The 26,542-nt window shown below is 37.8% G+C and overlaps 1 protein-coding gene across 3 annotated transcripts in view; it reads right to left on the bottom strand.

Annotated features, from left to right (window-relative positions):
• SPTLC2 (serine palmitoyltransferase, long chain base subunit 2) overlaps positions 1 to 26,542 on the bottom strand; it is a 113,621-nt gene that overhangs the window by 3,168 nt on the left and 83,911 nt on the right. For all 3 annotated transcript variants that reach the window (XM_008590279.1, XM_008590284.1, XM_008590271.1), the window contains exons 10-11: positions 7,715 to 7,850; positions 4,593 to 4,722 (exon numbers count right to left, since the gene is read on the bottom strand). In XM_008590279.1, the coding sequence (XP_008588501.1) occupies positions 4,593 to 4,722; positions 7,715 to 7,850 (266 nt within the window). The remainder of the gene's footprint in view (positions 1 to 4,592; positions 4,723 to 7,714; positions 7,851 to 26,542) is intronic.

The raw sequence follows: 26,542 nt of genomic DNA, 5'->3' as shown, positions 1-26,542 counted from the left end.
CCCTGTTCCCATGTAATAGTTCACTGTGTATGGCTCCTGTTTCTATGCAACGGTTTTTGTTTCTATGAGAAGGTCAATGGTTTCTCACGCAGAAGGGTGGGGATAGTCTGCAGGTCGGACGGGGTAAAATGGAGTTACTTAGGTTAAGCAAGCAATTCTACAGAAGCAGATGGTGTATGTTATGAGGGTGTAGGGAGCTCTATTTCACCAGCACCATTTGTTGAAGAGACTTTTCCTTCTTCATTGACTGGTCTTCACTCCCTTGTTGAAAACCAATTGGCCACAGATAGGTTTATTTCTGAACTCTTAATTCTATTCCATTGGTTTACTTATGCTAGTACTCCACTGTTTTAATGACTGCAGCTTTGCAGTAAGTTTTGAAACGGAGAAGTGTGAGTCCTAACTTTGATTTTCCCTTTCAATACTGTTTTGGCTATTTAGGGCCCCTTCCACTTTCCTATGAATTTGAGGATCACCTTTTCCATTTTTTTTTTTCTGGCCAGTATGGGGACCTGAACCCTTGACCTTGGTGTTATAAGGCTGTGCTCTAGCCAGCTGAGCTAACTGGCCAGCCCCTGACTTTTTCCATTTCTGCAAAAAAAGGCCATTGCAATTTTGATAGGGATTGCATTGGATCTACAGATCAGTGTTATTTTAACAGTATTAAATCTTCCAGTCCATGAATATGGGATATCTTTCCATTTATTTAAGTCTTCTTTAATTTCTTTCAGCAATGTTTTGTAGTTATCAATATACAAATCCAAAGGTACAGTGTACAAATGTAAATTTAACCAGAGTACAAGGGAAAGACTTCCTTGGTTAAATTTATACCTAGGTATTTTATTCTTTTGAATGCCACTGTTAATGAAGTTTTCTTAATTTCCTTTTCATTTGTTCATTGCTGGTGAATAGAAACACTAATTTTTGTGTGCTGTTTACTCTGCAACTTTGTTGAATCCATTTATTAGCACTAGAAGTTATTTTGTGGATTCTATGGCATTTTCTATATATAGAATCATGTCACAGGCCAATTACTAATGAAATTTAATCTGTATCTCATAATAGTCTAGTTTATGTTTAGATCCACAAAAGATCATAAGACAAAATGACTTTAACAAAACTATGGTTTCAAAAAACGCACTTTATGCTTTAGAAAACAAATGGAAGGCAAAGTCCAGCAATTGCTCAGGTGGATATTATGAACAGGATTAGAATTCTCGATTGACAAACATAGTTGTTGGCAACATAAATCTGCTTAGGAATCCTAGTTACATCTAAATTCTTTCATGAACGTGTCAGTTCTCAGGAGTCAAAGTTGTTAGAAAACATAGTGCATTACTACAGACATGGCTTATAATGACACAGATATTTTTACAACGGCATCTGGAAAAGTCTAAATATCCAAATAGAGAATGGAAAAAAAAGCTGAAACTCACCAGTAAGTTTTCTTTTTTTGTGTGACTGGTCAGTATAGGGAACCGAATTCTTGACCTTAGTGTTACGAGGCCATGCTCTAACCAACTGAACTAACCAGGCAGCCCTCCAGTAAGATTTTTGAGAAATGGGAAAATCTATTGTAAAAAATCTGAAAGGCAGCTCTCTGCTATGCCATTTTCTGCCATGTGAGACCCCTGGGTCACTGTTGTCACCACCAAGACCCTCACCAGTTGTGTTCTCTGGACTGTGGACTTCCCAGCCTCTGAAACTCAAGTCCAGTGAATGTCAGCATTGTTTCTCAGATTTTGGGATAATGCACATAGAAAAAAAAGTCATCAATTCTTGGAGTTTTGAATTTCACAAGTTTAACAGGCAGGAAGAAATGGAAAGAGCTCAGAAATGGAGAAGAGGCTTGGGAGAAGACATGAAGTTAGAAAATGCAGCTCCAACCATTTCACCCATCAAAGAGAAAAGAAGAGAGTAAGAGGGTGAGCAGCAAGATTTTGATAGAATTGGGTAAGAAAGACTTGGAATCCTGGCCCTCAGCGATCCTGAGGCAAGACAGACTAAGCCCGAGGTAGGGCAATGACAGACTGCAGATGGTTTTGATCTAAGAGGAGCGAGGACCAGGGCCTCTCTTCAGGGAAGAAGTAGCTGTATGGTATGTCTAGGCAGATGTTCTAAGTCGACTTCACAAAGTCAAGACATCCAGGATGGTGCAGGAGGGGTAGAGGATTCCTGTACTGTTGAGGGAAGATCATAATACTTCCTATCAGCCCAAAGATGGCACATACTTTATCCTGGGAATCATCTGACCTGCAGAGGCTCTATGGGGAGAAACTTATATGAATCTACAACCCAGGACTTCATTAGACAAGTATCATCTCAGTAGATACCACGATTGGAAATGTGACACTGATAAGGACAAGGACAATAACAAGGTGCCACCACTGTTCCTCCTTCCCACAGCCTTGTGATTTTGTGAACTCCCAACCATGGACCCAACTCTGAGAAAGGAGGAGGGGTTTGGTTGAGGGGAAGATCTGATTTGATACTATGGGAGCTCCTACTATAAGTTAAATTGTTATAGAAAAATAAAATTACCGTTCTGGGGGAAAAAAAATCTGAAAGGCATAATTAAAACAAAGCAAAAGAAAAACAAAGATCCAGTATCAATAAAGAGAATACAATCTGATAATGTCAGAACGTGATTAAAAATACACTCATACACAACATTGTGCCTATAGTTAATAATACTGTATTGTGCACTCAAAAATTTGTTAAGACATGTTGAAAGGATACCTGCACTCCCACGTTTATTGCAGCTCTATTTACAATGGCCAAGAGTTGGAACCAACCTAAATGTCCATTGACAGACTACTGGATAAGGCAAATGTGGTATATATCCCAATAGAATACTATTCTGCCATAAAAAAGAATGAAATTCTGCCATCGCAGCAACATGGAGGAACTCAGAGAAAACTATGTTAAGTGAAATAAGCCAGGCACAGAAAGAGAAATACTGCATGTCCACTCATAAGTGGGAGCTAAAAAATAAACAAATAAATAGAAAAAGAAAGGAAGATAGACACAATAATCACAATAATTTGTTGAACTTTCAAAAGGAGAGAACAGAACTGAGGCCACCAAAAGTGGGAAAAGGGGAGGGGGAGTTAGCAAGGAATTGGTAAAGGGCCACAAAAAGTGATTATATTGTGTAATTTTTTTTTCCTTTTTGTCTTTTTTTTTTCGTGACCAGTAACGGGATCACAACCCTCGGTGTTGCGCCCGTACCGCGACCGGCAACGGGATCGCAACCCTTGGTGTCGCGCCCGCACCACGCTCAACCAGTGAGCAGACCGGTCACTATATGGGATCCGAACCCTCGGCGGGAGCGCCGCCGCGCTCCCAAGCGCCGCACTCTACCGAGTGCGCCACCGGGCCGGCCCTGTGTAATATTGAATATACTAATTATCCTGGTTTGAGAATCACATATTGTACACAGGTACTGATATTCAATGCTGTACCCCATGGATATGTACAATTATGTTTTAATAATAAAAAATAAATTTGTTAAGACGGTAGATCTCATGTTGTGTTCTTACCACAATTAAATACCAGACTGTTACAACAAACTTTTAAAAACAGGCATTCATAATATTTTTTAAGATTAGTAGCTCTTCAGGGCCGGCCCATGGCTCACTTGGGAGAGTGTGGTACTGATAACACCAAGGCCACAGGTTTGGATCCCTATATAGGGATGGCCGGTTAGCTCACTTGGGAGAGCGTGGTGCTGACAGCACCAAGTCAAGGGTTAAGATCCCCATACCGGTCATCTTAAAAAAAAAGAAAAAGGATTAGTAGCTCTTCAATGAATTAATGGATATTCCTAGCAACTGATTTTATGCAAATGTCATGTTCTAAAGCATTATACACTCCCAGAAAACAATACTTCTTTAAAGTCTGAAATCTTAGATATGAAACAATAGCATACTAAGAGAGTATCAAGAGATTAGAATATATCAAGAGATCATAAATAATTAAATTTGGTAATAATTATAAGCCTCCAACTAGGTGTCTGGCAGTGTGGTAGGTGCTGGTGATAAAGAAAAAGTAGAATAGACTTAGTCCCGATTCTCAAGATTTATCCAGTGGAGAAGATTCCCCTTAAATAATTACTGGTGTGAAGAATTTACTAAGGGGGAATCTTAGGATTCCAAGGGAACTCACAGCAAGAGGGCTTGGGAGTACCCTTGAGCAAGTTTTCTTTAAGTGGAGATGAGAAGAATGAGTTGTAGTCAGCCAGGCAAAGGGGAAAGAAGGCTCAAGAGAGAAATTCTACAAACAGAACGGTATACAGCAAGGTTAGAAAGAGAACTGTATAGCTGTACAGTCCATAATGAGGAAGAGAGTGAAAAACGAGATGAAGCTGGAAAATTCTCCAGAGTCCTGATGACACTGGGACTAGTGGGTGATGCTAAAGATTCTGCAATATTTTGTAGATGGTTTAAGAAGCATTATGTTCTTACCTGCTCTGTCTTACCAGTAAATATCTTAGGTGCTCAAAGGACATCAGGATCAACAGATAATTTCATCTGGTCAACAGGCCCTTTTAGTAAAGGCATATTTATACCAAGGTGAAAGTGTATACTTACAGTATCAAGTATTTCTTTGGTATGAGCTGCTGACAGGCAAAACCTGGCTCTGGACTCAATAATTGGAGTAGCAGGAAATCCCACCACAACTACCCCAATGTTACGCTTCAGCATCTCCCGTCCAAAGGCTCTGCAAAGGGAAAAACAAAGAAAAGAAACCCAGAAAGGTAATAAAGCACACAGTACAAAGGGCTTGCTGTCCTAAATGATTTAAACACTTTGGTGATGCAGGCATTGGAGATATCTAATAGGAATTACCTTTAACTTTTTTTAAAGTTAAAATTGACACTTCACAAAAACGTCTTTCATTCAATCCTAAAGTAGTCTTCTCCCATATGTTTTCTTTCGCAAAGGTGAAAGAACATAGTTGGAAGAGACCAATTTTAATAGGGTTTGCCTAAAGAGATTTGTAACTGCAGCCTTAAAAAATGTCCCTGATACATAATAGTGGTTCAGAGGCTTCAAAATGAACCTGAGTAAAATGAAACTGAGTTTAAAACCTGGTCCTTGAGGGCAGGCCCATGGCTCACTCAGGAGAATGCAGTGCTGGTAACACCAAGGCCACGGGTTCGGATCCTATATAGGGATGGCCGGTTTGCTCAGCTCACTGGCTGAGCGTGATGCTGACAACACCAAGCCAAGGGTTAAGATTCCCTTACCAGTCATCTTTAAAAAAAAAAAAAAAAAAACACAAAAAACTGGTCCTTGAAATGTTAAGCTAGGCAGTTTAAAACATTTCTTAAGATTATGAGGACGCAGAGGATTTGGACATCTTTCTGCTGACAGACTGGCGGACTGGTATTAGCTCTCCAGACCAGGCAATTCTTTGATCGACTTGGGAGCAAGGCTGCCTTTGGAATTCAGGGTTTCCTTTGGTGTTTGCAGGCCAGCTCATCCCTTGGCTTCAGCTAATTACCCAGACTACACAATTCTCCTGTAACATCCCTCTTCCCCCAAGCCAAACTGCTGGCCTAACTCCACATCTGTATCTTGTCCAAATTACACATTTTAACTTTCATTTAATTTTGTTTACTAGATTACGTTGTTCTTTGTCTTTTCCTCTTGTTGACCAACCTTATTTGTCTTTGACTTTTCCCTTAAGCTGTTTACAGCATTTGAGAATAAAAAAATTCTGCACATTTGGCACCACTCAGTCTTCCCACTCTCTCTAGTACCAGCAGATCTTCCTCTATGTACCTCCTTTGTGCTGAAGACCTAAGCACCGCAGGTCTTCAGCACATGCTCCCAAACTGTGTAGTCCTTCATGCCAATTCTTCACCCTCTCTAATCTTTCTTAATTTAATGTACATACCAGTTTCACCTGTGTAAAACAGATTCGACGCAGCCCTCTCTAAAGTAAAGGTTAAGTAAAGACTAAGGGAGTCCTCCAGATCCAATAACTCTTCAGGTTTACTTATGATAATTCTATTTAAAGAAGAATGAAGGGCTGGCCCATGATTCACTCAGGTGAGTGTGGTTCTGATAATGCCCAGGCCACAGGTTCGGATCCCATATAGGGATGACCGGTTAGCTCACTGGGTGAGTGTGGTGCTAACAACACCAAGTCAAGGGTTAAGATCCCCTTACCGGCCATCTTTTAAAAAAAAAAAAAAGAAGAAGAATGAAGAAAATCCCCCACCCTCCAACCCATATGACTTTGTGTTGAAAACTGAACTCCTCTTTTTCCCTCAGTGAGCACCATTTCCCAATTTCCTTCTCACTTTCTTTGGAATCACCATAATTCCAGGTCCCTCAATTTAATTTTCTCTCCCATATTCACTTCAGTAAACATTTACTGAGTGTCCTCTGAATACCAAGGACTATGGTGGGCACTGGGAATTCAAAGATGAATAAGAATACTTGCTCTCTTAAAGAGTTCAACCAAACCCAAGAAATGATTCTTATCCAATTTTATATCTAAGATCCAGCTCTAAACTCTTCTACCAAAAAGGCACACCTTTTTTACAGAACCTATATATATATATATATATATATTTTTTGTCTTTTGTCTTTTTCCGTGTCCGGCAACGGATCGCAACCCTCAGTGTTGCCCCCGCACCGGACCGGGGACCGGCAACGGGATCGCAAACCTCGGCGCTGCTCCCGCGCCTCGCTCAGCCAGTGAGCGGGAACCGGTCTGTATGTGGGATCCGAACCCTCGGGCAGGAGCGCCGCCACGCTTCCCAAGCGGCGCACTAGCCAGTGCGCCACCGGGCCGGCCCTACAGAACCTATATTAAGCAGACTACTCCTTCATTTTACATCTCCAGTGCAATTTTGCATTTAATTATTTTGCATGTAATTTGTTCAATATTATTATTAAATATCATTACTGTTCATCATTTGCTTTTCAAATGTCTTCTGATTTTGTTATACATCCAGACTCCTTAAATACGTTGAAAGCTATCCCAGGGCAAGGCTTTCCATTATATATGCCTTCACAAACAAAAGAAGCTGGTGTCATCAGCACAAACATGCCCTGACAGAACCTCTGACCTCATGGCCCTCTGCCCTTCCCTGGGCCCTGTACTCCAGCTCCAGTGACCTCTTTGCTATTGTTCTATCCGTTCAGCATGCTCCTGCATTCTGGCCTTTGCACAGATGCTTCTTTCTCCAAAAGGGTAACTCTCCCAGCTCCTTCAAATCACTGCTCAGATGCTATCTTCCCTTCCCGTTGAGGCTTACCATGAGAACCCTATTTAATACTGTCATCTGCCCACCCACAAGGGCACTCTCAATCCCTCATATATCTCCTGCTCTATTTTTTTTTCCACAGCATTTAACACCTTCTAACACACTGCATATTTTTTATTATGTTTGTCTGACTCTTGCCCCGCTAGAATATAAGTTTCACAAGGACAAGGATGTTTATGTTTTGTTTGCTGATCTATCCCAAGCCCCTAGAAGACTGCATTAAACTCAAATGTTTGTTTAATAAAAGAATAACAAATTAATGTATTTTGCAACTTGGAATCCACTATTTAATCTATGGCATATCTATCAAATGAGGGTTAACACAATGAGGACAATTTTTTTTCTAACAAAATACATAAATCCATGTCTCCCATCACAGGTACCTAAAGTCTAATGAGAGACCAGACTGTGATCTGCAAAAACACGTACCCAATTTTGGCTGGCATGTAGAGCATCAAAGGCACCACTGGAGAATCTTCATTTCCATAGATGATGAAGCCCATCTCTTTTAGGCGTCTCCTGAAATACCTGGTGTTTTCAGCTAACTGCTGCACACACTCTTTGCCTGGAAAAATCATGAGGACAGAAAAGAAAATAATACTGAGGAAAAATGGAGTGGAAAAAACCCAGCAATCTCCTCTATCTCCATTCTTTTTAATCAGTCCCATTTCATCTCTTCCATTCCAACATAAAATAGTTTCATATAGTAAACTGAATGAAATATAAATATAAATAAATAGATCTGACTTTGTATTCTGTCACTACAGATAGATTTTTAAATATAAAAAATAAAATTTAATGACTGATATTTCTATGGCACACTGGCATCCTCAATGAATTTCAGCCATACCACCTCATTCAGCACTCCTCACATCCTCTTACAGCAGGTGGGATATTTAGGTTAGGATACTCTCACAAAGGTGGTGACTTGCCTACAGTCAACTAGAATCTAGGTCTCCCAACTTAGATATTCATTCCAACCAACCGTGCTGCAAGTAATTTTACACATAAGACCAGAGATAAAGCCATTTTGACCTCCAAATTTTCCTCTTAAGAGTTTCATTTCATACTACTGTCTTCTTAAAACTCTTACCAGGCAGCAATAACATATCTGCAATAATGTAAGATCCTATTTTTAATCCTATTTTGTTCATCTTCCCTAAAACATAACTAGATTAAAACACACATTCTCTACTTGCCAATTGAATGGCCAGGTTTTGACAATATGGTAGGTCAACGTATGAATAGGTGTCCAAACAACTGTTCTGTTATACAAAGCAAACCAATACATTCAAAAGATCAGCCAATAACCAACCACATTGTATATCGACAAAATAAAATTTTTAAAAAAAAATTTTTTTAAAAAGATCAGCTTGCAGAGGTCTAAGAAGTGTTTTACGGTCTTCTCAACTATGAGTACTCACGAATAAGAACAGGTTGCAGTAATTTTCTCACATATATTAGAAAGTCAGCAAATTTAAAAATCCCAACGTGATACAGTTTATATGACAATCAGCCAATCAGACATACAGATGGCTAACAAATATCCTTAGAATTAGAACACTAACATATCCATTATTCCTGGGAAGCAACTTTAGACAAGTCAGCCATAAATAACCCCAAATTAATACTCCTTATGTTTTTAATTTTAAGTTGATTAGAGAAAGACACTCAAGTTTGGATGAGCCTAATTATTGGGAACACTGAAGAACATCATTTAAGTTATGTCATACATCTTACAAAAAATAAAGCAGAGATTAAAGTATGTTGAGAACTGATGACCAAGTACCCCAATTTCCCCCTAGAAATATCAATACATGCTTAGTCTACATTTAGAAGAAAAGACTTCCATTTCCAGCCATGATGGAGTACCCCGGACCAGATTTACCTTCCTGCTATAAACAATAGAAAACCGGACAAAGTATACAAAACAATGTTTTTCAGACATTAGACCACAGGCAGTGCAGGACTGTGTTGCCTGAGAGAAGGGAAACAAAGGATGAAACTTCGACTGCTCTCACACTGCTTGGAGGCAGGCTCCAGGCACAGGGATGGGGGACCTGGTCTTGTCAGTTGAGGACCATTGAGACTGGAGTTGAGAGTTGTTGGTTGAGATTGGAGTTGGGGAGATGAAGATGGTTAGAATTTATTGGGCAATGTATGGGACAGAGAGCTTTAGATATCTGCAGAGGGGTCCCTTTGAGCCTTGGGAAGAGTACAGATCTGCCTATGCATAAGAAGAAACTATCAAGGCTGGGGAAATACCCACCAGAAAGAAAGCAGTAGACTGAACACTTCCTGGCACTCACAAGAATTGGGAATCATTTGTATTCTCACCCACCAAAATGGAAAGACATAATACATGGGGCATCTAATAGAGTCCCTCAGATGGTATCACCTTAATAGAAGAGCTAAATTAGCCCTAGACTAAAAATTGGTTGTGACCCACCCTAACAAACCTTAAAAGCAAGTCTTTAAAAGATCCACTTGATTCTAAGAATAAAGTCCAACATTTCTTAAACGAACACAACAAAGTAGGAGGGTACTTCAGCAAGTTCACGAAAAAATAGAATTAAAAGATAATACAAATCAGGCTGGCCGGTTAGTTCATTTGGTTAGAGCAAGGTGCCAACAACACCAAGGTCCAGGGTTCAATCCCGGTACAGGCCAACCATCAAAAAAAGATAATACAAATCTTTCCATGAACTTTCTGAAGAACTTTCATATAGCACCCAACAGTGTAAAATTCACAACATCCAACATATAATAAAAAAATTACAGGCATTCAAAGAAACAACAACAACAAAAAATGACTTACAACCAGGTGAAAAGCCAATCAACAGAAAACAGGCTAGAAATGACAGAGTATTAGCAGACAAGGATGTTAAAATGCTATTATAAATATGCTCTATATGTCCAAAAAGGTAGGGAAAACATGAGGAGGAGAGAAAGCAAATATATGAAAAGGAACAAACAATTGACACATGCAACAATGCTGATGAATCTCAAAAGAATTATGTTAAATGAAATAAACCAGAAACAAAAGACTATATACTGTATAAATTCATTTATATGAAATTCTATAAAGATATCATTGTAATGACAACAAACAGACTAGTGGTTGCCAGGGAGTGAGAAGGGGACTGACAGCAAAGGAGCATGAGGGGACTTTCTGGGATGATAAAAATATTCTATGCCTTGATTGTGGCATGGTTATAAGACTGTATACATTTGTCGAAACTCGCTGAATTATATACTTAAAATTGGTGAATTTAATTGTATGTAAATGATATCTCATTAAAACCGACTTTAAAAATTGAGCGACACATTTGCATATTATTGTACACTAATTTTTTCCTGTATCCACTTTAACATTTTTCAACTCACCACCTTTTTCTTATAACAAACCTACTAGCCCTCATCACAAACTGGCTTCTGTTAAAACATTTTTTTTCATTCCAAGAAAATCAAGAAAAATTTTAATGGAAAAGAATATGTTAGGAGATTTAGACCTTAACTTTTCCACTGATTGCTTTTTTACATAACTTTTCTTTAACAGAAGAAGGTGGAAATCTCAGTTCCACTATTCACTGTCATCTGTTCTTTGACAAGAAGATTCCCTGAAGAAAATATAAGTATATATAAAATAACACACAACCTGAAAATACTGGGAACAGGTACTTAAAACCCCAAATTTATATATCCTTATTATTGCTGAGTAGTTTCCATAGTAAGGATATACTACAATTTTGTTAATTCATTTAGGTGTTGGTGGACATCAGAGTTGAGATTTATCAGCCTTCATTTTGGCAGCTATAAAGTTCAAATTAAAAAGAATTCTCTCCTAAATATATACGATGGTACTTCAAAAAGTTTGTGGAAAAAACAGAATTAAAAAATAATGTAAATCTCTCCATGAACTTTTTGAAGACGCTGTGTATATTTAAGCATCCCAGTTATACCCAAATAAGGGAAGAACTACTACAATCAGCAATTAACTGCTCAGTTTCATTTGATCCTAACTGCTTTAGGTGCGTAGTAAAAGAATGTATTATTTACACTTTACACATAAAGAAACAGGCCAAGAGATATTAAATTACTTCCTCTAAAGCCTTTCATTCAGCAGGAGGCAGATCAAGGTCTTCTGACTCCCGTCCAGTGTTTTCCTATACCACACCAAGAAATTTCTATTTTTCAAATTTTAAAGCTTAACCCTTTATTGGGCAACAATATGTATGCCTTATTTTTTAACCAGCACTGATGGGCAAATCCATGGGGTAGGGGTGAGTGGGTTAAGGAACCTAAGTGGACGCAGGGCAAGCATGAGATAAGTGAAAAGTATTTCTCCCAATAAGCCGATCTTTAATAGAAAAGCTGTCATCACCACTCATGAGTAGAGGAATAACGACTGGGTGGAAGAGTCAAGACCAGTGCTAGAGAAGGAAGTCAACTAATTTCTGGTGAGAACAGTAAAAATGGCAGAGTTAATCACAGAAATGAAGTGATCTGTTTATCCTTTAAAATTACTAGGTTGAGCCATGAAACTGTCAATGTTTTACTATTTTTGACCTAAAAAAAAAAACATTTTTTTTTTTTTAAAAGATGACCAGTAAGGGGATCTTAACCCTTGATTTGGTATTGTCGGCACCATGCTCTCCAAAGTGAGCCAACCGGCCATCCCTACACAGGGATCCAAACCTGCGGCCTTGGTATGATCGGCACCACACTCTCTCAAGTGAGCCACAGGCTGACCCTAAAAAAAGCAATTTCTTATGGTTCAATCTAATAATTTCAAAGAGACTAGTAGGAAAATAAGGCAGTTAAATAAATGTAGACAAATGGGTAAGCTATGGCTTTTACACATGTTGGAAAGTAGTTATCCCTCACTCTTGAAGTGACATTGAATTTTAACAGATAACACAGCTACCCATTTAAAACTAAATATCATAAAATACGAGTTAATATTAATTCAAGAACACCAATCACTATTTAAATCCAGTCTACTAGCTCAGTTCTAAGGAATTTTCTTACCACAGAGTTTCAACAAGTGATCTGGTCTAACATAGACTTAACAAAGAAAGTTTAGCATTGTTAAGAAAACACTAACTCTTAAAAGGTTTTCATCCTTGCCTCAGAGAGAACACAGATAGTAATATAAGAGGCCAGAATTCTCTACATTTCAACATAAATCTATGATAAAAAGCATAAAAGCAATTTGGAGAAAAAAATCTGTACTGATTCTCTTGAACTTGACAAACTTCACTGTGTGGCTATACTTTTAGACTTCTTCAACATGGTTTGTTAGAATAAAACCATTTTTAGAACCTATACTATAAAAGATCTACAGCTTGGCATGGAAGAGAGAGAGAAAAGTAAACATGTGTATAGTTCATTTCTCAGAAAATGTAGTAGATAACTTTAATAGGTCATTTTTAGTCCTCAACTTCTTTGCAATAAATTTTATGTTCAGGAAGGAAGGAACAAACATGAAGGATAAATAGGTCATGATGGCATCATTCGATTTAGTTCTTTTAAGGAACTAGACAACCTAAAAAGAGTATAGGGTATGGAGGAAAGAAGCATCACAACTATCCACTTCCTGAGAACCACTAGATATTGAGAACCTTAAATAGCTTTCACAAAACAGAACTAGATTTAGATAATTATCTTTATTAATCACTGCCAAATAGATGTTGAAGTTGTACTAATTGCATTCCAGCCATTTTAAAGAGGAATATTTTTATCAAGTCTTAATACAGATTTCTTAGTATTCTCAGCCATGTAATCTTAAATTTGGAAGGAACTACTGTATTATCACTCAAACTTCATAAGCCCTCCTAGATAGGTATCATTCAGAGCAGATAATGTTCTATGAGCTACAAATTTTCTGGAGTCTCGGGACTGTAAAAACAAAACAAAGCAAAACCAAAAAAATTGGATAAGACCTGTGTACAAAAGAAGGTAAATAAACACAATACATATCTTGTCTTAAATGTCACTAATGCTAATTACTCAGAATTATGCTTCAAAGAACCTGCTTAAATAGCAATATAATTTGCAATTTAGTTGATGAACTTATGTATAACTTATGCCATAATCATCAAAATGTGTTTCAGTCTGCAGCTTCAAAAATAACATTTCCAGTATTAACTGAAATCTTTCAAAATAAAGGACACAAATATAAAGAATGTTCAGTCAGAGCTGATCCCCTAACTCACTTAGACTTTTACTTTCCAATTAATTATAGTGAGCTAGAAGAATTTTAAATTGAAGAAATTACTCGCTCCCACTTTTCTTTTTAAACACCATAGTTTTAAAGCAGATAAGAATACTTAAGCGTTTTCTCAGTTTAGGGTCCCTCAAATAGAACAGATAGCTCCAACAATGGTTTCAGTTAGTTTTCAGCATTAACTAGGAGCTAAGAGATATAAAGCAGGATAAAATATGGAAAAAACTACCTAATTTATGGAAAAAATCACCTAATTTAATTCTAATTTACACTATCAAAAACATTACATTGTAGATATCTCATATACCTCTTTAATTTAACATTTTATACTTAAGAATTGAACTTAACTGTCATTTACTTTAACCATCTGTTCCAAAGGTCTTATTTTTGCTATTTGAAAGTTTACTTTTTCTAATATTTTACTTTGGTTGGATTATACTACAGAGAGAAAAGGAACACATTTCATTCCTGTAGTTTTTCTTTTCAAAAGCATTTTTAAAAACGTCTTTTCCAGGACATTTTAAACCAGAACATGATAAAATATGCTCTCCACTGATAAATAAACTTAGATACCCTCAGTATTTACTTTGACTATGTTAAGAATGTGTCTCCACTGAAATCTAAAACTGGAGCTTAAAGCTGAAAGACCTCTTACACAAGTGTTTATAATATCAGATAAGTCAAAGCACAAGCAAACTGTTTTCAAAGGCAATTCCAATAGTAATTATGGAAGCACTTAGTACTGACTCCCTTTAAGGCAAGGAAAGTATGTAAAATAGCAAGCACAGTGCCAGGCTCAATAAATATTTGTTCCCTTCTCTTTTTCTAGTAAAACAATTTCTAATCGGGAGAAATCATTATTTTGCTTCGTTTATTATATCTCTAAAACTATCAAGCAACTACAAACCTACCTTACCTCTTGATAAGATACTACTTTATAGTCCACCATAAGCGAATGGAAGGATATACTGTTTTATATTAATTTAAATTAGCATTCTCTTGCATTAGCTAACTCCAACGTTAGGACAACAGTTCAATCTCTTCTCAGCTGGAAGTATCTTGGGCTTATGTGAAGGAGAAGGCAGATGTAACTTACCTGTTGCAATTACACCAGTTTCAAGAACTGCAAATAGTTTATACAGTAGGAAAGTCTCAGATGCAATCAAGATAACACTTTTAAAAGAGACAAGCAAACCTGGGCTAAGAAAAATTCAAATTCCTTTCATGCACAACGCTTAAGCACAGCACCTTTCATATATCATACTAGAATCTTCTGAGAGGAAGAACAGACTTAATAGGTTTTTCCACCTCTCCATATTAGAAACAAGGCATATTTAAGAGTTATTTCGCAGCTGAGAAACTAAGCTGATGCCCAGAGAGGTTAAGCAACTTAAAGTAGGGGAACCAGGATTTGAACCCACCCTTAACCATGACTCAAGTGATCTACTCTAGCTCCTGTATTAAGTAGGACTGACTAAAAGGGAATGTTAGGTAACACAGGAATTTAAAGAGAAACAGCTAAGTAACTCAAATAATTGACAGCACACGCTGGCCCATCCTCTTGAGACTCACCTGCCTATTGGAAATCCCTCACAGACTAACACGTCATACCATGTCTCCTTGATTCTCTGGCTCTACTCCATCTGCGCAGTGTCCCAGAGAAAGAGGTGGTACCCAGATACTTTCTTTCATCCTGCATTCTCCTTTCCAATTTCCATTCTAAGATTTCTGCCATCCCCCATCTTCCAAAGGAGGCACCCTGCAAAATTTCAGTCAACCGCTTCCAGTGTTTCTCAGTAAGACTGCTATTGGCATTTTGGGCAGAACAATTCTTGGTTGCTAAGGCAATCCATTGCCCTACAGAGCATTTAGAATCGTTGGCACCTAGGTAAAAAATGCCAACAGCACCCCTCATAGCCCAGTCTGTGACCCTAAAAAAATAACTCCTAGACTTTTCCAAACGCTTCTTAGGAAGGTGGTACTGACACTGGTTGGTTAAGAACTACTACTGGTCCTGAGTTATTTCCTTCTAGGGACCATGGGTTTCTTTTCTCTTATAACCTTAAACCCAAATTGGAGACTCACTGCCACTCATTAGCTACATGATCTTGGGTATGTTTTTATCTACCTTACATTCAGTTACCGTATTTACTCTAGAAGACGATATAAATATGGGACAATCTGATATATTTAGAGTACAAAGCCACATGTGGGAAAACTCAATAAAAAATATGAGCTAACCGACTAACAGTATTATTAAAAAGGCAATACCTTACGATAAAGTAGGGCCTCTCTTCGGTAGGCCCTTTCCTTATGTTTTTGCACTCCTTTCTGGAATTTTATTTGTTCCATTAATTTGACTGTTACAAATTACTGTAGCTTATATAATACATTTTATTCCCCTAACACATACTCTTCTGAGTTTTCCTCCTCATTCTTTCATTATTATTATTGTTCTTATTAAAATATAATTCATATCGAATAAAATTCACTCTTAGAATTCAGAGATTTTTAGTATATTTGCAAAGTTATGCAACCATCACCACTACCTAATTCATCACCACCAAAAGAAACTCTGTACCCATTAGCAGTCATTCCCATTCCCCTCGGCCCCCTGCCCTGGAGAATCCCTAATCTCCTTTCTGTATCTATGAATTTGCCTATTCCAGACATTTCATATAAACAGAATTATATAATGTGAGATTTTTTGTGTCTGGATTCTTCCACTCAGTATAATGTTGTCAAGATTTACCCATATTGTAGTATGCATCAGCACTTCATTTTTTCTTATGGTCAAATAATATTATTCATATGGATATACCACATTTTGCTTTTTGGGGGGTTGAGGAGTACTGCTGGACAGAATAGGGATCCAAACCCTTGACCTTGGTGTTATAACACCATGCTCTAACCAACACATTTTGTTTATCCACTCATTAATTGATGCATATTAGGCTGTTTGCACTTTTTGGCTACCATGACTGCTGCTATAAACATTTATGTATAAGCTGTTGTGTGAACATGTTTTCAGTTCTGTTGGGTATATATCTAGGAAAAGAATTGCTGGGTCACATGGTAACTCTCTGTTTCACTTTTTGAGGACCTGGAAACTGTTTTCCAAACTGGCTGGACCCTTTTACTTTCCCACCAGTAATATGGGAGGGTTCCAATTTCTCACATCCTCAACAACCTTGTTACTGTCTTTTTTATTTAAGCCATCCTGGTTAGTGTAAAGTGGTATATCTTGTGGCTTTGACTTGCATTTTCCTAATGACTAACAAACCAAACTCTTCTTTGCTATTGTCCATTTGTATATCTTCTTTGGAAAATTTCTATTCAAGCCCTTTGCCCATTTTTAAATTGGATTATTTGCCTTTGTATAATAGAGCTGTAAAAGTTCTTTACATATTCTTGATACTACACCCTCATCACACATATGATTTGCAAAATTTCCTCCCATTCTGAGATCTGTCTTTTCACTTTATTGAAGCACAAAAGTTTTTAATTTTGATGAAGTCCAATTTATCTATTTTTTATTTGGTTGCATGTTCTCAGTATCATAGCTAAAAAACCACTGCCTAATCCATAGTCATGCAGATTTACACTATGTTTTTCTTCTTCTTCTTTTTTTTTTTCCTTTTTGTCTTTTTTACTGACCAGTAACAGGATCGCAACCCTCGGTGTTGCGCCCGTACCAGGCACTGGCAACGGGATCGCAACCCTCGGTGTTGCGCCCGCACCGCGCTCAGCCAGTGAGCGGGAACCGGTCTCCACATGGGATCCGAACCCTCAGCGGGAGCACCGCCACGCTCCCAAGCGGCGCACTCTCCAGTGCGCCACCAGGCCGGCCCCATTTTTCTTCTAAGATATTTATAATTTTAGCTCTTTGAATTTAGGTCTTTTATCCCTTTTAGTTCTTTCATTCATTTTGAGTTAAATTTTATATATGGTGTGAGATAGGGGTCCAACTTTATACTTTTACATGTGGATGTCCCAGCAGAGTTGTTCCAATAGCATTTTTTTAATATAATTTTTTATTTTTATTTTTATTGGTGGCTGGCTGGTACAGGGATGCAAACCCTTGATCTTGGTGTTACAACACTGTGCTCTAACCAATTGAGCTAACTTGCCAACCCTCACCACCATTTGTTAAAAAGACTACTCTTTCCCATTAAATTATCTTATCAAATATCAACTGAGCATAAATGAAAAAGTTCACTTCTGGACTCATTTCTTTTCTATGGTCTATATATCTATACGTATGCTGTACCATACTGTCTTGATAATAGGCTTTGGGGACATGTCAGTCTTTCAACTTTGTTCTTTTTCAAGATTGGCTTTTCTGGGTCTCTTGCATTTCTGTACAAATTTTAGGGTCAGTTTGCCAATTTGTACAAAAAATGGCAGGGATAATGTTGAATCTATAGATCAATTTGGAGAGTGTTGCCATCTTAACATTAAGATCGCCAACCCATGAATATAGATATCTTTTCATTTATTTAGGTTCTCTTCTTGTTTTGTTCCATTTCTTTTCCATTGGATGGAATTTAGTAAATATTCTCAAAATTTTGAGTTGGGTTGGGAAGGGAGGGCAAAAGTGAGAAATTAATAAACATATTCAATATCAAGTAATATGGTTCATAAATATGCAGTAAAACTAAATAACATTTTTTCTTTTTTTCTCTACTTCCAACTCTAATTTTCCCTAAAATAGAGAATTTGTCTTAAAAGTAGTTGGAAACAGGGCTGGCCCATGGCGCACCTGGGAGAGTGTGGTGCTGATAACACCAAGGCCATGGGTTCAGATCCCTATATAGGGATGGCCATTTAGCTCACTGGGTGAGCGTCAACACCAAGTCAAGGGTTAAGATCCCCTTAGCGGTCATCTTTAAAAAAAAAAAAAAAAAAAAAAGTAGTTGGAAAGGCTACACTAAGTGTTGGCAAGAATATGGAATAAATGGAACTCTCACAATTGTTAGTGGGACCGTAAATTGGTATTTGTAAAAATGGCAATATATGCTGAACCTAAACATATTCCTACTGTATGACCCCACATTTCCATTCCTACATACATATACTCAACAGAACTGTGTACCAAAAGACATATATAAGAATGTACACAGCACTCTTAATAGCCAAAATCAGACAACTCAAATGTCCATCAGAATGGATAAACTTAGAATATATTCAAGCAAGAAGATACTAGACAGCAATGAAGATGAGTTATTGTTCTGCCTAAAAACATGAATGAATCTCAAAGATATAATGACTGTGATATTGTGAAAATATATATTTGGTCTTCATCCCTGTCTCCTGACATACAACTCCTAAAATCCTTAGAATCTCCAAAGTGGAAAGAGTCTTTTTATACGCTAGTGATAGCTGGCAGCACCTAGGTAGCATCAGCATGCAGGCTGGTCACAGGAAAGACCAAGGCAGGACTTATGACCCTCTCTAGGGAGGGGAGAGGGACTGAGGGTTAAGTTGATCACCAATGGCCAGTGATTTAATCAATCATGCCCACATAATGAAGCTTCCATCAATACCCAAGAGAACTGAGTTCAGAACTCATCCCCGTGCTGGGAGGGTAGCACACCCCAACTCCATGGGAATGAAACCTCCTGTGCTGGGGACCCTTCCAAACCTTGCCCCCTTATGTATCTCTTCATCTGGCTGCTTCTTTGTATCCTTTGTAATAAACCAGTAAATGTAAGTAAGTGTTTCTCGGAGTTCTGTGAGCCTCTCTAGCAAAACAGTGGAACCCAAGGAGAGGGTTATGGGAACCTTGATTTACAGCTCGTTCTTCAGAAGTTCCAGAGGCCTGGGCTTGCGACTGGCATCTGAAGTAGGGGCAGTATTGGGGACTGAGCTCTCAACCTGTGGGATCTGACACTATCTCCAAGGTAGATAGTGTCGGAATTAAATTGGAGGACATCCAGCTGGTGTCCACTGAGCTAGTGGGGAGAAATCGCCACACATATGGTCACAGAGGTTGGTCTTCTGTGTTGCTTGTTGTGCTATGGGAGTAGAGGAAAAACAGAGTTTGTGTTTTGTGTTTTTCTGAAGAATGATGAATAAAATAAGGCAGATCCAAAAGAGTGATTGTATGTACTGTATGACTCCATTTATACAAAGTTCAAGAATTGGTAAAAATAATACATAATGAAAGAAGTCAAAATAATGGTTATCTCTGGCAAGAAGGAATGGACTAGGAAGAGGCACAATGAAACCTCTGGGATACTGGAAATGTCCATACTGTGATCTGGATGGTGCTTAGAGATTGTATATTATTTTCATGGAACTGTATGCCTAAGATCTGTGTGCACTTACTGTATGAATATCAACACTTCAATAAAAAAATTTTTTTTAATTCTTGAAAAATCATCTGAAGTTAAAAACTGAAATCAAGGTTAAGTTTCTGATCTCTCTATTCATAATCTTAAATATAGCCAACTACTATTTAATTATCCCCTTTTACTTGAAAACAACAAAGCAGAACCATAGACATATTACAGGGGTGAGCTGAGGCACACTCAGCCTTTGATGCTTAAGACAAACCTGGAAAAATACCGAAATTTTTAGTGCTGGGTGTTCCAGTAATTTGTAAGATAGAAGAAGAATTATGAAAATAGCAATTTGGACTTAAAGACCTTGTCTTGAGGCAGGAAATTAAAGCATAAAGGGGCAGGCCCTTTCTTTCCCTTTTCTCTTTTTAAACAACCATATGAACGAATACACAGATCAGAAAATACTGGCCATAGAAACAGTTGCTTTCCATCTGTGCATCTACTTTCATTCCCATAAAGATATTTTCCCTAGATATTTTAGTATTAGGTTCTTCTGCATACTCTGCCAAGAGGGAGAGGCTGATAGAAGGCTGGCACAAAGAATTAGAACTTAATACAAACCTGGTCCAGACTGCCTTTTAGGACAGCTACATGACTATATAACTGAGGTTAATGAGGGTGCAATGAAGTATAAAACTATTCAAAGAAAAAGTTAAAATGACACCATTGTAGTACTAAGCATGCTTCATGTTCACAGAAAAGGTCAATTTGGGATTTAAAAATCTTAAACATCTCTAGGTGAGCATGATTATCAATGTGTAACAAAAGCCCTCCTGAAACAGTTTTTGTAGGAAAAATTACACTCTCTAGGATGACTGGAAGCCAAAATTCTGAACCTCAAATATGTAATATTGGCAAAATAATTTCTCAGGACTAACACCTTTACTGAATTAGAGTGCTTAACTTCCATTTTAAAAGGGGCGAAACATGCAGGAAGACAATTTAAGGAAGGCTAGACTTGTACTAGGGCTTACAATGCTCCTGCACTAAATAAAACATAGGTTAACAGAACGTTCTTTACATATACAAGCATATCCTTTAATAGTGAGAATTACTGGGATTCCTGACTCAACTTATTCAGGAAATCAGATTTCCAAAAATAACTTACTTCTTCTAAGAAAGGGAAAGTGGATTGGGCAAGTGAACACTTAATTTGATACGAAAAGTAACAAAAAATATCCCTGAATCTCTGGGGTTTTCTCATGCCCAGAGGAAACCAATTAAATTTTGAATTCCCATTATAAGTGCTACTTCTTTCTTTTAAAATAAATATGCACATCTATAAAAGTCTCAGTAGAACATGTAAATTTGTGTTCCACTTCATATTATTTACTCCATATAAATAATGAAATGTTTCATCAAATTCATTATCAATTAAAGAAAAAGTGCTCATTTTTGAGAAAGATGACAAATTTATATTGACAAGTTTATCAGATAGGAGTTAAAAGAAACTGTGCACATTTAGTGGTTGTGAATACGGTTCAGGATTTCTTAGAGATACTTAAAAACAAACATGAAGTTGAATTATGGGACTACTAACATTTATGAAGCCTCGGGGCAGTATAACTTTAAGAAACACAGAAATCTAGCACATAAATACATAAATAATATTTATTTTGTTTATTTATAAATGAATAATATTTATTCATTTATTTCAGCACATATTTGCTAGACATAGAGGAGATAAAAAAGTAGTATCAGTTATTACACCAAAGACAAAAATCTCACCAGGAAGACTACACAGAAAGGGGAGAACATATTGCATACCAGGGAAGCAGACATCATTTAACAAATATATCTGAGTACCACTGTGTGCCAGATACTCTTCTAGGCCCTGAATATATTGTAGCAAATAAAAGAGACACAATCTCCCACCTGCATGAAGCTTACACTCCAGTGTGGGAAATGGACAACAAACAAGATAAACACCTCACCAAAGTAGTGCCTGAGAAAAGACCTGAATCGGCCAGGTGCTATTTTCATAAAGTGCCAAGCCCCAGAAGCAAAAAACACACCTGGCATTTCCAAGAACAGCCTAAGTCGGCATATTGGAGTGAGTGAGGGGAAGAAAGATAGAGGAGGTGAACAGAGGGGTGGATCACAAGGGCTTCATAGATTTTCACTCACTTTAAGCGGCATGAGAAACCCCCTGGGAGGGTTCTAAAACTTAAGACTCATATCAGTGAAACCATCTAAATTATTTGAAACTGGTTTATTTCCTTATCTCAATTTCTCTTACAAAGTATCTTGAAGGATGTAAGCTGAGCATATACGGAGAAAAGGACCTTTTCTTCCAGATGACCTCAAGCATCGCAAGAACCACAAATCTCCTCTGTCTTCTGAACTAAAAGCAGGAAGTTGAACCTCCAGAGTCTTTTAGGAATCTCTGAGAAGTTCTTCTGTCAAGGAAGATCCAGCATCCAGAAATTTCATCACTATAGAAAGCCGGACACGGAGCTGTCCAATCAATTTTGCCATATAACCCTTAAAGCCTGAACAGCCCCTAGATCAAGGAGACAGATTTGTAGCAGCTTGCCTCCTGTCTCCATGCTGCTTGACTTCGTGAAATAAAGCTTTTTTCTTTTTTCAAAAGCAGGTGCCATGGACTGGACCCCTGGCCCACAACCAGGCACACCACCAGTGTCAAGGAGCATGCCAAAAATGTCACCTTCATGTGGGTGGCCCACCATAGCTACTACAGTAACCATGGCTGCTGCAGAAGTGGCTAGATGTCATAACCACCACGCAGATGGTCCGCCAGCCACTGGAGAGCACTGACACAAGGAGAGTCACCAACAGAGACCACAGAAAAGAAGAGGATGTCTCTCTCCACAAAGCCCATTCCAGAGTGACAGAAGCAGCAACTGCTCTATGATAATATTGGGGGACCTGAACACACCTTTCAGCATTGGACAGATCATCTAGGCAACAAATCAACAGGATAATCACTGCTCTTTCAAAGGGACAGAAGAAATCTACGGTTATCAGTGGCAGGAGAGGGGGATAGGGAGAGATTGGACAAGGGGCATAAAGAATAAGTACGATTGGTAACAATATAGATACCAGTAATATTTATTTGATCAACATATGTCAACATTGAATCCCAAAAATATGTATAATCAATTTTGATTCAATAAAAATGAATAAATAAATAAATAAAACCCAAAGAACAGGTGCCACGGTACTTTCTGTGTGCATGTGACAGTGAGCCCTTGCTCAGTAACATTGGGATCACACTGGATGCCATACTTAGAATAGAATCAAAGATGGAAGCAGAGAGCACGTAGAGAGAAGGTGGTGGCTTGGACTACGGAGATAGCAAGTGGTGAAAAGTTTCTGAGGATAGGTTTTTTTTTTTTTTTCCTTTTTTGTCTTTTTTACTGACCGGTAACGGGACCACAACCCTCGGTGTCGCGCCCGTACCGGGGACCAGCAACGGGATCGCAACCCTCAGTGTTGCGCCCGCACCACGCTCAGCCAGTGAGCGGGAACCGGTCTCCACATGGGATCCGAACCCTCGGCGCTCCCAAGTGGCGCACTCTCCAGTGCGCCACTGGGCCAGCCCAAGGATAGGTTTTGAAAGTAGACCTAAGTGTTAGAAATGTTTAGAGTACACAGAAGGTACTAAATAAATATTTAATGAGCAAATAAATCCTGAATAGGTGGGAAGAGACCAACATGAACTAGCATACTCAGGAAAGGTGTCATGGACTCATAAAATTTTACTGGAACTCTCTGCATGGATGTCTCCCATCCCACATTTTCAGCACTGACTATTTATCTTAATCCTTCCAAATCCTTTTTGCTTGACTGATCCCTTTACTATTGTGAATGGCTATTATATCCAGGTGAAAGTAGCCAGAAAGTCTAAGTCAAGTAAAAAACAGTGGAGATGCAGAGAAGTAGACAGGTTCAAAGATATGAAGGAGGCACAATCCATAGGCACTGGTGGTTAAATGTAGGGAACAGTAATAAAAGGAGAGAAAATATGATAGAGATTTGTTTGGACAACTTCATCAATAGTGATGCCACCACCTGAGATAGGAAACACAAAAGGAAAAGCAGGTGTGAGGGAATACAAGCATGAAAGACTAAAAACTTTAGAGACATAAAACCAAATTTTAGGGGAGAAAGTATTTTCAGAGTCTAGAGGTTTGACATGAAGGAGGTCAAGACTACTGCTTCCAAACTTGGACTGGCATATTAAAAGTTAACTACTGTTTGGGATGTGAAAGGTTCTGGAAATGGATAGTTTTGATGGTTGTACAACACTGTGGATGTATACAATGCCATTGAATTGTACACCTAAAATTTGCCACTTTAACCATTTTTATGTAATATATGTTTTATCACAATAAAATTTTTAAGTTAAGTGACACTGTTCGCTCACAATGTTTTTTTTAAAAAACAGTTTTATTTAAATATAATTCACAGACCATACAATTCACCGATTTAAAGTATACAATTCAATGTTTTTTAGTATATTTACAAAGTTGTGCAACCATCACGACTATTAATTTTTGTACATTTTCATCACCCAAAAAGAAACCAGGACCCATTAACAATCATCCCCCTTTTTATCCCAATCCTCTCAGCTTATTTTTTTTTTTGACCGGTAAGGGGATCACATCCCTCGGCATGGCGTTATCCACACCACGCTCAGCCAGTGAGCGCACTGGCCATCCCTATATAGGATCCAAACCCGCGGCCACAGCACTACTGCCACACTCTCCCGAGTGAGCCACGGGGCTGGCCCAATCCTCTCAGCTGATAGGCCAGGTTTAAGCAAAACTTTTTTTGGTGGTGGGGGAGGGAGAGTAATGTATATAGTTTATTACAAAACCACTTCTATGTAAACAAAAGACAAACAATAACTTTTGAAAAGAAAAAAATCTGTTTTCAAGCCTCTTTTAGAGCTCTCTAAAACCATTAGCTCAATTGTAAAGATACAATATTACTAGTAAAAATCCCTATGGACAATTTTCTGCAGTTTAGATGAAAATCATGCAAATCATTAAAAACAAGCAATTTTAAAATTTTAACTTTGTTTTTGTTATTTTCTGCCAATGTTTATGTATTTCTAATCTTTAAAAAATCCAAAGGAACCAACAAGCACTGTACTGTGAAATATGAAGGACAGAAGTAAAAAACATTAGGTTATGGAAAAATTCCCTATGGCACATTTAAGACATGTCTCTACTTATACTTCATTAACTTCCTCTTGTTTATAAGTTCATGTCACTGTTCTTAAGCCTTTCCATGTGTGGTCTTGTGTTGTCAAAACAAACTGTAAACTCTCAGGGCAAATACTATGTTGTCAGTGTTTTATTTTCCCAGTACCTCCCCCAAGAGTACATAGTAGATACTCAAGTTGAAATACTCTCAGAAAATGGAAACCCTTTCAGGAATTCAAACTTATTTAAATTACAAAGCAGAATTACCTATATTCAACTACAATAAGGCAAATAATTATCAAGTACATTAATAAATATCCAATACACAAAAAACAGTCTGGAACTGTACACAGGGGTTCAAATCCTGGGTCTTTCACTTGGTAACTATGTGACCTTGGGCAAGCAACTTAATCTCTCTGTTTCCCCACTTAGTAAACGAGTGAGAGTAATACCTGTTCTGAGAATTTAATGAAAAGCACTTAGAACAGTGCTCAGAAAATAGTAAACACAATAAATGGTCACTACTATTATCTCCCTGCTTTGTGTATTCTTCCCTTAAAATTATGTCATTCATATTTTCCACACAATGCTATACATCTAACCCTTTAGCTTACCCTTAGCTTTCAAAGATGAAGTGAGCAGCCAACCATGAAGAAAAAAAGAGAAGAAAAAAACAAAACAAAGACGAAATAAGGGCTATTATCCACCAAAAAAAAAAAAAACAAAACAAAGAATAAGGACTATTTTGTTTCCCCTTGTCTTTTCCAGTTCTCCATTTTCTAATTCTTCAGCACACCCTTAATCTTAATACATAACACAAGGACACAGCCAACGTTATTAACATATAATCACTTCATTCTCCAACACTCCAATTTACAATTTATAAACATTGTTTAAACATTTAAAAATTGTTAAAACATTGTTTTATCCTCTACCATGCTACCAACTCTCCAAAGCTAGTTTTAACCAGTTTTCCCTCATCCTCCAACTTAGACCATCTCTACCATCACATCGCGCTCTAATTATCATCCAGGTAAGGCAAATTACTTTTGCAAATGAGTATTCAGGATGGCAAGCAGAGGCCCTCATTTTCTAAAAACTACCCCTCTCTCCATAGTAGAGATGGGACTTAGTCTCTACCTGGGCTAATCTGATTCTCTCACTTAATAATCTGTAATAAGCATACAGAGATACTTGCATTGAGGACATTTTAAAACTTGAAATCATCAGTCATTTTAAATGTAATACATCAAGGCAGTAAAAGCAGGTAAGAGAGAGAACCAATATTTCTACCGTCTTCTTAAATTTCATTTGTTAGCTTTAGTTCCGTTCTTTGGTGGTATACATGCTTTTGAAGTTAGACTATTTAGGTTTGTATCCTGGAGGCAGTGACATTTAAGATGCTTTATACAGTATCAGAGACCTACAACTAATCTTAATTTCTTGCTGATCATTACTAGTTGTATCCTCAATTTCCTTGAAAAAACCTCTAGAAGTCAAAACATGT

The sequence above is a fragment of the Galeopterus variegatus genome, unplaced genomic scaffold (assembly GCF_000696425.1).
Source record: "Galeopterus variegatus unplaced genomic scaffold, G_variegatus-3.0.2 Scaffold140, whole genome shotgun sequence".
Classification (NCBI taxonomy): domain Eukaryota; kingdom Metazoa; phylum Chordata; class Mammalia; order Dermoptera; family Cynocephalidae; genus Galeopterus; species Galeopterus variegatus.
This window is presented reverse-complemented; position numbering and strand designations above follow the sequence as displayed.